The sequence below is a fragment of the Gouania willdenowi genome, chromosome 21 (genome assembly GCF_900634775.1).
Source record: "Gouania willdenowi chromosome 21, fGouWil2.1, whole genome shotgun sequence".
Taxonomy (NCBI): Eukaryota; Metazoa; Chordata; class Actinopteri; order Blenniiformes; family Gobiesocidae; genus Gouania; species Gouania willdenowi.
The window spans coordinates 1,207,280-1,217,143 of record NC_041064.1 but is presented as its reverse complement, the minus strand read 5'-3'; the positions used below and the strand labels follow the sequence as shown (position 1 = coordinate 1,217,143).

The 9,864-nt window shown below is 39.9% G+C and overlaps 1 protein-coding gene across 3 annotated transcripts; it reads left to right on the top strand.

Moving 5' to 3' along the window:
- The first annotated feature begins 296 nt into the window (after positions 1–296).
- On the top strand, positions 297–9,862 carry LOC114455738 (MOB-like protein phocein). 3 transcript variants are annotated; one of them, XM_028437137.1, is made up of 9 exons: positions 297–377; positions 2,253–2,408; positions 6,810–6,872; positions 7,712–7,812; positions 7,882–7,924; positions 8,018–8,104; positions 8,195–8,274; positions 8,496–8,607; positions 8,784–9,862. In XM_028437137.1, the coding sequence occupies exons 1-9, from the start codon at positions 300–302 to the stop codon at positions 8,916–8,918; spliced, it is 855 nt and encodes a 284-aa protein (XP_028292938.1). In that variant the 5' UTR covers positions 297–299; the 3' UTR covers positions 8,919–9,862. The 3 variants fall into 3 exon arrangements, with proteins under 3 accessions (XP_028292938.1, XP_028292937.1, XP_028292936.1); XM_028437135.1 differs by lacking the exons at positions 297–377; positions 2,253–2,408 and adding an exon at positions 4,933–5,072; XM_028437136.1 differs by lacking the exons at positions 6,810–6,872; positions 7,712–7,812; positions 7,882–7,924; ... (2 more) ...; positions 8,496–8,607; positions 8,784–9,862 and adding exons at positions 2,560–2,649; positions 2,865–3,288.
- The last annotated feature ends 2 nt before the right edge of the window (positions 9,863–9,864 follow it).

The window sequence follows — 9,864 nt, the reverse complement described above, 5'->3', positions numbered from 1 at the left end:
AGAGAGCGCTACGGTTGTTTTTAAGCGGATGATTTGTGTATATATTATGATTATGCTCGTTCCCGGGCGCAGGCTTCTAGAAATTTCCTGCCGTGCCATTGGAGGATGGAAAGGTCAAAGTTGAGATTGTGCAATATTACGCTCACATTAAACAGCCAATTTAAGTTTATTATATAATCATTTGGTTTTTAAAAAATACATTTAATATTTTCTCACCGTATTTTGGGGTTTTTTGTTGTTTTTAAACGCAGTTTTAATCATGGTTTTGCGCATTTAGTAAGGTCGTGTCGCTACTGCGCATGCGCCTTCTGGAGGTTTCCTCACGTGGAGTCAGTGTCAGACACGCCGGCTCAGTCTTCTCTCACGTCCTCAGAATGGTAAGACTTTTTTATTTTAACGCTTTTAACTTATTATTTATATCCTCTGCTCACAGTCTGAGGTGTTATATCAGTTATTTACTTTGTATTTAGCCGTAAACACGCACATTAGCAGCTGCTAGCTCTGTCTGCTGCGTTTAACGTCGTCCATCCACAAGGTCAGAGAGACAAACACCTTCATGTAACACTTTAATCAGATCATTGATTCGGATCAAATCATCCATACAAGCGCGACTCAACGATCCGGGAGCATTTATTTATTTATTATTTGGAAAACAAACAGTTTAGGATTAAAATTCCTGCCAAAGTACTCACTCTTTGTGCACGTGTTAATAAAAGCATATTTATTTTAAATTAAAAATTGTCAAAGGTTCATAAGACGTTTAAACATTATAATTTTACTTATAATAATTCACAGCTTTGATTAAAAAAGTCGTAATTACATGATATTATTTACATGCAATGAATTAGATGTATCTATTTACATAAGCACATTATTTTTTGTATTTTAATTCTGCTAATACATATTTATTAATTTCATATTCTTGTTACTATTTATTTAGGATTTTATTTTATACAGAGAAGACATTATCCATTGTATAAATCAGTTGATGGTTATTTTGCATATACCTAATATGTTATTATCATTATTATTATGTTCACATTATTGAAACATAAAAAGTGCAAAATCTGCACAATGTTGAATTAACAGCAGATTCTATATTAACGTTAGTCCGATAATATCGGTGGGCAGATATTATTGGACGCCTCTATTATAGAGTAAACATTTTGGGAGGAAAATGTTACCATTTTTAATTGATTCAAAGTTATTTATTGATCGTATCAGTTGGGAATCATGTAATCTTTTAGGTGACAGTATATTAGTGTTGCGTTTGGACTGGTCGTCATCTTATCCTGTGACTGTCTCTGTGTTACAGCTTAACTAGTAATCATGTTATTTTGTGATCCTTCCTTCAATCAGCTTATGGTCTGATAGTGTTATAGATAGACTGGTCATCATGTTATCCTGTGACTGTCTCTTGGTACTCCTGGCTTATTAATGTCATGGCTGAGCTCGTCATCATGCTATCTTAGATACAGTTGGTGTTATGGTTTGACTGGTGAACATGTCATCTTGTGACTACGCTTTAAACAGTGATTGGGCCCACATTGATTCATCATTTCATCTCCAGCAGCACCACAGGACTGTAAATGAGGAACAATTGAGATAATAGAATATTTATCACAACAATAATGCTAATAAAGGTATTTCTAAAGTAAATTAAAATAGGAATGTAAGAAGTCGTTAAATTGTGTGATTGTAAGGAAAAGATTAGAATGTAATGAAATAAAAGGTTTAAGGACGTTGTTGAGCTGATCTAAGGGTGTTTAATGTTGGTTGATCTGCTGTGTAAACAAAGCCCCTCCTCCCAGTCCTTGTCCTCCAGACAACCTTGTCCTCCTGCCCATCTGTCTCTGTCCGACTGCAGCTGTCCTTGTAAATCTGTGTGTGACAAATGTTTAACTCGTGTGTGTTTAGTCACTGATTCACAGCCTGAGCTCAACACGTTGATTTTTAACGTCTAAATCATCATGATCACCTTCTATGACTTTTTGAAACTAACCACAACACTTAACATAACAAATAAAGCCAATCTATGAACAAATATGCAGGATTTATATAATTTATCACTATTTGTTATACATTTCTAACAAAGATGAATCTGATCCAGTTCATTTAAGTCTTTTCCACCCATTACCTCCCCATGTGCTGCACTGGTAAACATGGTTCTAATCTCTTTTCTGTGCACAGACTCCAACACAGTAATGAAGCTATCTGTTGATAAAATGTCTACTACTTCCTGTCACCATCAGGCCTTCAGGAAGTTCCTCCCTCTGTTCGACCGTGTCCTGGTGGAACGTCTGATGGCAGAGACCAAAACTAAAGGAGGAATCATGCTGCCAGACAAAGCTCAGGGAAAAGTGCTGCAGGCCACCGTGGTCGCAGTGGGACCAGGAGCTATTAACCAGGTATTTAATCAGGTTCACCAATAGAAAGCAGCTAACCACAGGTTAACCAGGTGAACTACACACACACAATGATGATAATCAGAAACCAGTCACAAGATAACATGATCACCAGTCAAACCAAAACAACAACATTGTGTGTGTGTGTGCGTAGAAAGGTGTTGTGCAGCCGCTCAGTGTGAAGGTTGGGGAGAAGGTTCTGCTTCCTGAGTACGGAGGAACGAAGGTGGTGCTGGAGGACAAGGTGATGCTCAGTTACTGTCAACAGAATTATCTGGACTATAAGTCTCACGCCTGTCCACAGATGTTTGTTTACATTGTTCAAATGTAAACAAACACAATGTGGTGGTTTGGATTCTTCACAACACTTTAACATGTCAGAATGTTGTTATGATCCCTGTACAAGTTGCTCTCTTAGTTCTAAACTGATGTACCACTAACGTCTGCTTCCACCTGCAGGACTACTTCCTGTTCCGTGACGGTGACATCCTGGGAAAATATGTGGAGTGAACTTTTCTCTGTGTTTTTTTTTTTTCTTTTGTACGTTTTTCCGACTGTAAATAATTCCAATCATGTTTTTGTTACTGGAATAAAGCCGACAACGTTTATGATTCAGACCATGAACCCTGCTTTGATCTGTGTGATAACCATTTTATATCACACACACACACACACACACACACAGTTCTAAAGTAATGAGTACAAACATTACCTTTACAAGGACTAATTTGTATCCTAAACAAATGTGAACAAAGCAACAAATAAACAACTGTTCTGGTTTTGTCTCACACACATGCAGTGATAAGTCTGTTAAACATCTACTTTAATTAAACAGTTGCTTTGGGACAGAATTTGAATAAATGTTTTATTTTTAACGGTCAAAGAGTCTCTTATTTCGGTTTAAATTCAGTTTCATACAACCAGCATTAGATCATTTTAGTTTAATTCTCATGATTTGATATGAAACTACTTGGATGTGGTAATTCTACTAGGTTTATATCTGTGTTCATATAGATTTACACATTAGATGTCAGTTTGATTTAAAAAGTGGGCAGTATCATTACTATGATGAAGTGCTTGGAACGACGACTATAGATAGTTTTACTTTAGATAAGCTATAAAATGCATTTGCAGCACTTGTTTCATGTTTTAAGTAAGTGTCAAATTAGAGGCCTGGGGGCCAAACATGGCCATTTAAAGCATCCAATCCGGCCCCCAGCAGAAAGCAAAATAATCAGAGAAACCATGAATCGTGTCAACTATAAACTAATTTAGTTTTATATTTTATTACTCATTGATTTAGCGACATCTTCAACTTAGTCATTGTATTCAGTCTTTAGGGGGGCTGTGAAAAGTGTGGGTCGGCACAATTATTAGTTTACTTTTTTTTTTTTTTTTTAGCATCACTGACAATTCCATACTCAATAAAACGGGCTCAGATATAAAGGCACTCATTTGATAATTGGCATAAAGTAAAAACACTTTCACATTTTTATAACAATTAGCTTTTTTAAAAAAAAAACATTACACTATAATGATGTTACAGTTCATCCAGAACACACACACATCTGTGTTCAACCACCTTCAGCTACAGGGGGGTCCACTCCTCAGCCTCTGGAACCTTTATTTTGGGGGTCGCGGGCTGAAGGTTGAAAACCACTGGGTCAGAGGTTTTCACAGATCAAAACTGCCTGGTTGAAATTAACATTATAGATAAACGTTGCATATTAACTAAAATGTCTTTGAGAAATTAATGACATCACCCTCTGACATGGATGAGCACCTGTGTGCCAACACACGACAACTCTCGTTGTTTTTTTAAAATAAAAAAATGAAAAACCTGTGGCACAAGTGGTTGGGCACAATGCTTGTGCTGGGCGGAGCGGAGCGCCCCCCCCCCGTGCCCCCCCATATCAACGGGCCTGATTTTTGTATTAATTACAAATATAATTTATTTAACTAAATCCAGTTATCTGTCAACAATCTGTCACCTGAGGTAAAACCAAGTGATTGTGGTCGGATTTGAAAAAAGACGAAAACATATTTTAACAGATACAAAATGATTAATGAATTGTTCATGTGGATCTTGTTGGTTTCTTTCTTTCTTACTATGAACTTTATAATTTGTTAAGCGCACTGAAATGACTGTTGTAATTTGCGCTATATAAATAAAGTTGAATTGAATTGAATGTTTAGCCCTTATTTTGTGCACACATGCCCCTGGTTGGGACAGAACCAATGATTTAAAAGCCCTGAATCTGAGAGTACGGCAGATAAGGGAATTTTTGACGTGAATGATTTATTTAGTAATAAACTATAATAAATGCATATAAAAAGAATGCATAATTGAGGAATATAAATAAATATAAAAATATGGTAAAAACGTAAACAAATATTTAAAAATGTATTTATTTGTGCAATTATATATTTATTTATTCAATTATATAATTAATTATTTTTAATGATATTTTTTTGTACCCCATATTTCCAACCCTTTTAGTCCCACAGGTCGTGCTGACACTGATCTTCGGGGATGTTCGTGTCCGTTCGGCTTCACTCGGGTTTCTCCGTCACTGTAGCTGAGGCTCATCCGGGCATTCTGTCGCGATGGTCATGGCGGAGGGTACTGCAGTTCTCCGGAGGAACCGGCCTGGGACTAAGGCTAAGGTGAGTGTCTGCCCGGGAGCTGCCTGAATAAGCCCCGCACACACTGCCACGGACCCCCGCCCCGCGGTGTCCGAGGCCGCGGGACGTTTCCCCGGCTTTTAGCGACGGACAGCCCAATCAGGAAGGAGTGGTAACATTAGCCCGGGCTCCGTCTAATGCCTGGGCTGTTGTTGACGGTGACAGGTCCGGACTAACGTCTGTGAACCGATTTGAACCTGTTCACACAGGTGCGCGTATGTGAGTGAGTGCGCGTGTGTGAGAATGTGTGTTAATACTGACAGGTAACACACACACACACAGGAAGTAGTCGCATCCTCTCTGACGTCATGAAGCTAACGAGCTTTAACATTATTTAGATATCTTATAATTAGTAACTCATTAACCAATGCAAACTCACCTTCACATTATTATCCACCACATTCCCATCTAGTCCTAATATGGGCCTGAGCTAACGGCTAGTTAGCCTAATACAGCTAGTTAGTGGTTGTTATGGTTACCTGTCAGTTAACCCATAGCTAAGCTGACCTGTTAGTTAACCTGTTATTGTTGTAGGTTAAAGTCCCTTTGTTGGGTTAGTTAACCATTACCTAACACTAACTACCCACTCAATCATCACTGTAATCCTATAACCTGCTCATAGAGCTAGTTAGACTAGTTAGGGTTGGATAACTTTTACTGATGCGTTTGTTCTTATGGTTAATCTGACCTGACTAGTTATTACGAGTGCCATTAGTTAACTAATATGAGTGATCGTGTTAGTGTTAGTTGTAGTCTGGTTATCAGGTAACTATCAGTGACTTGATGCTTATTGTGTATTATTGTGTTAACAGGTCTATTGCTAGTTATAGATGGGTTAGTTAGTCTTTGTAATGATGATTTAACTTGTTGGAGGTTAAGGTTGATGGGCAGTCTAACTAATGTGTTTAAAGTACTTCCAACCTAGAGCTAGTTAACCTAGTTATTTTGGTTAAAGGACAGACACACAGGTTAGTTAAAGGTGCAGTCCGCAACTCTCAGATCCCTCGTTTCCCCCTCCCTCCCTCCCTCCCTGCTGCTCTCTTGCCCTGCCTCCAAACTTTCCAAAGTCCCTCCCTCAGAGGAGCTAACAAGCTAACGTTAGCCAGACAGCAACATCACAATAATATAACATGCTCTGTTAAAAGTATATTACTGCAGCGCTTCTCTCAAACATAATGTAAATCAAGCAGCAGACCATACACTGTTAAAAAGATGGTGCTCTAGCTCAGAGAAAGGGGCGGGGCCTGTGAGCAACAGCTGTCAGACAGTCCATCAAACACAATCCTGGCTCTGATTGGTTCTTTTTTCTCGGTCGCGGTGCATTCTGGCAATCTGCCAGAGGCTGCAGGAGCAACAGGGGGCGGGGCTTATTGAGCCTGTTTTTTTCACACAAACTTCTAGTTTAATATAAAGCTGTCCTTACATAGTGACAGCTTTATAAATATGACAAAAAGTCACTTTTATAAGAGTTGCAGACTGCACCTTTAACTGCATTATTATGTTTATTAACTCTCATTAACCTGTGGATGGTTCATTTCTTCTGTTAATGTGTGACTAGGTGAGTTAACTTGGTTAGTTGGTTTATGTTGGTTATATTAACAGGTCTAATAGTTGGTTTATGATAAACTTAAAATCATTTACATGACAGCAGTGCTGCTAGTTTAGCTAACTAGTTAACAGGTTAACTAAACTAACCAGCTGTGATCTCTGTGTGTTTAGGACTTCTACAACTGGCCTGATGAGTCCTTTGAGGAGATGGACAGCACGCTAGCTGTCCAACAGGTGAGCTAATGCTAACACTAGCACAGTCCAACAGGTGAGCTAATGCTAACACTGGCACAGTCCAACAGGTGAGCTAATGCTAACACTAGCACAGTCCAACAGGTGAGCTAATGCTAACACTAGCAAAGTCCAACAGGTGAGCTAATGCTAACACTAGCACAGTCCAACAGGTGAGCTAATGCTAACACTAGCACAGTCCAACAGGTGAGGTAATGCTAACAATAACATAGTTCAATAGGTGAGCTAATGTTAACGCTAGCACAGTCCAATAGGTGAGCTAATGCTAATGCTAGCACAGTCTAACTGGTGAGTTAATGCTCATGCTACCACAGTCCAATAGGTGAGCTAATGCTAGCACAATCTTAACAGGTGAGTTAATGCTAATGCTACCAATAACATAGTCCAACAGGTGAGCTAATGTTAACACTGTCTTTTTAGTCTGCATCAATAAATTTATCATATAAATATTTATTTATAAATATTAGCATCTATTCAAAATAATCAATTAAAAAAACCATAAGCTAGAAACTTTCTATGGGAAATAAAGTAACATTTTCCATATTAAAGGTTGTCCTTTAACAGTAAAATTTATTCCAGCATCAGTTCTTTCATTTTCAAATAATTCCAATAAATCACTCGCATGAAAAGCTTGTATTTTTGAATATTTCCTGAAATTTCCACATTTAGTTCCTGTAGAAATTGACTGCAGATTTTCCTGGTCTTTTAAACCCCAATGATTTCACTACCAAAATAAAAGACATTATGAATGAAAAAGAGCCTCTAACGTAAACTGTGTATGTTGAGCTCAGTGCTGACCCCTGGTGGACGCTGTGTTTCAGTACATCCAACAGAACATCCGCTCAGACTGTTCCAACATAGATAAGATCCTGGAGCCTCCAGAGGGTCAGGATGAGGGCGTGTGGAAATACGAGCACCTCAGGTAGTAGAAGGCAGTGCTCACACTGATTATTGATCATTGATCACTGATCAATGCTCCATCTGTCCACAGGCAGTTCTGTCTGGAGCTCAACGGGTTGGCCGTTAAACTACAGGTGAGACTAAACGTTTATCACAGAGATAGAAAACTAGATCTAGAGCACATGCTCAGTGATGCTGGTGTCAAATAACCAGTGCTTGTCCCACAGAGTGAGTGTCACCCTGATACGTGCACCCAGATGACGGCCACCGAGCAGTGGATCTTCCTCTGCGCCGCCCACAAGACGCCCAAAGAGGTTCCTCTACTTCTTCTTCTTTGTTTTTTTTCTTCTTTTGTTAGTGCTCAGAGCTAAAGTGTGTGTGTGTGTGTGTGTGTGTCTGTGTAGTGTCCAGCTATCGACTACACCAGGCACACGCTGGATGGAGCTGCTTGTCTCCTCAACAGCAACAAATATTTCCCCAGCAGGTCAGTGAGTGGGAGGAGCCAACACCATCTGGGACACGCAGGACAACCCTGTGTTTTTAATTTGAAAGACTTGTATTAGAAATTAGGTTTATCGATTCAGTCAGACACAGAAATAGATGGGCCTGGTCGCTACGTGCTAAGCTAACCAAAACATCTGAAACATCAAGTTCCCTTCTCCCTCACCTGAAAGATACACAACCTGTGTGTGTGTGTGTGTGCAGGGTGAGCATTAAGGAGTCGTCTGTGGCTAAGCTAGGCTCTGTGTGCCGCCGCATCTACAGGATATTCTCTCACGCCTATTTCCACCACCGCCAGATATTCGACAAGTACGAGGTGAGTGTGTGAGCTCAGCCACAACACACACACACTTCACAACATGGCAACACAAGCACATCAAAGGAGGACACACGGGAACCATTTCTGTGGTTTGATAACCATGTGGTCAGATCACACCATTCACTCAGGGCACACACACGTGTGTTACAGTGTGTGTATTTGTGTGTGCGCAGAACGAGACCTTCCTGTGTCACCGTTTCACACGCTTCGTCATGAAGTACAACCTGATGTCTAAAGACAACCTGATCGTCCCCATCCTGGAGGAGGAGCCTCCGAACGCCCCCGCCACCGCCGAGAGCGAGGCGTAAACACTGCCCCACACACACACACACACACACACACACACACACACACAGGTTCCTTCCTAAACTCTGTCTGACCCCTGACGTCCACATATTAAAGTTTACAATCAACAAAAAGTGCCACAAAACATCAATTTTGACTCGTTTGTGCACAACTTAAGCAATTTATTCTGAAATTCTCACCAAACTTCATAAAAAGTCAGTCTGCATTATTTTTCACCCAGAACCAGTTTAGTTTCTTTACCAAAATAAAATGCTCAGATGATCACGATCAAAGCAGTTTCCTGTCTTTCCTCATTGGTCACTGCGCCACCATGAGGTCTACCGTGGTATGACGGATCATATTTCACTGGTACATCAGTAAATAGTTTGTCCTGCTGCGTGAAATGTTTTCTTCAATGATCGCAGCAAAAAACATTAAAACAAACCAAGAGTCAGAAAATATCAAATGAGTTGTGACGTTACATCACATTAAAGATCATATTTTCCTGCCGAGAATGACATCACTTTCTTTTTTACGAACAAAAACAATAACTTTATTTGTGGACGATGGGGTTTCATCCTCAGGCAGCTGATTGGTGGAAAACTGTATCCATGGTTATGAGCCCCCCTCCCTCTGTACATAACTCCTCCCCCAACTGCTTCCTGTCACTAAATAACTCGGCCCCCAATGATAATGGAACCCAGGCTAGGTGTTAGAGAATCTGTAACGTTGATTGGTCCATGTTAGCCGTCAGACGCTTGTCGGAGGTTTCTTTTGATTCTCTGTATTATGTGATCCATAAGCCCCGCCCTTCGGCATCAATGTCCGTTCACGATCGCAGCGCAACAGTCTATGTTAAGTTATTTAGTGGGAGGAGCCTCGACACCCCCACTTTTTTATGGACTAAACTTTTGTTACTGTCGACATTTTCATGATGTCTGTTAATAAAAGAGATGTTATTATTCACTC

Excerpts from the sequence above, each read along its gene's own strand:
- LOC114455738 (XM_028437137.1), top strand. The coding sequence starts at position 300 with ATGCGCCTTCTGGAGGTTTCCTCACGTGGAGTCAGTGTCAGACACGCC. Across the intron at positions 6,873-7,711 it reads GCACGCTAGCTGTCCAACAG|TACATCCAACAGAACATCCG; the intron begins GTGAGCTAATGC and ends GCTGTGTTTCAG. Across the intron at positions 8,105-8,194 it reads CCCACAAGACGCCCAAAGAG|TGTCCAGCTATCGACTACAC; the intron begins GTTCCTCTACTT and ends GTGTCTGTGTAG.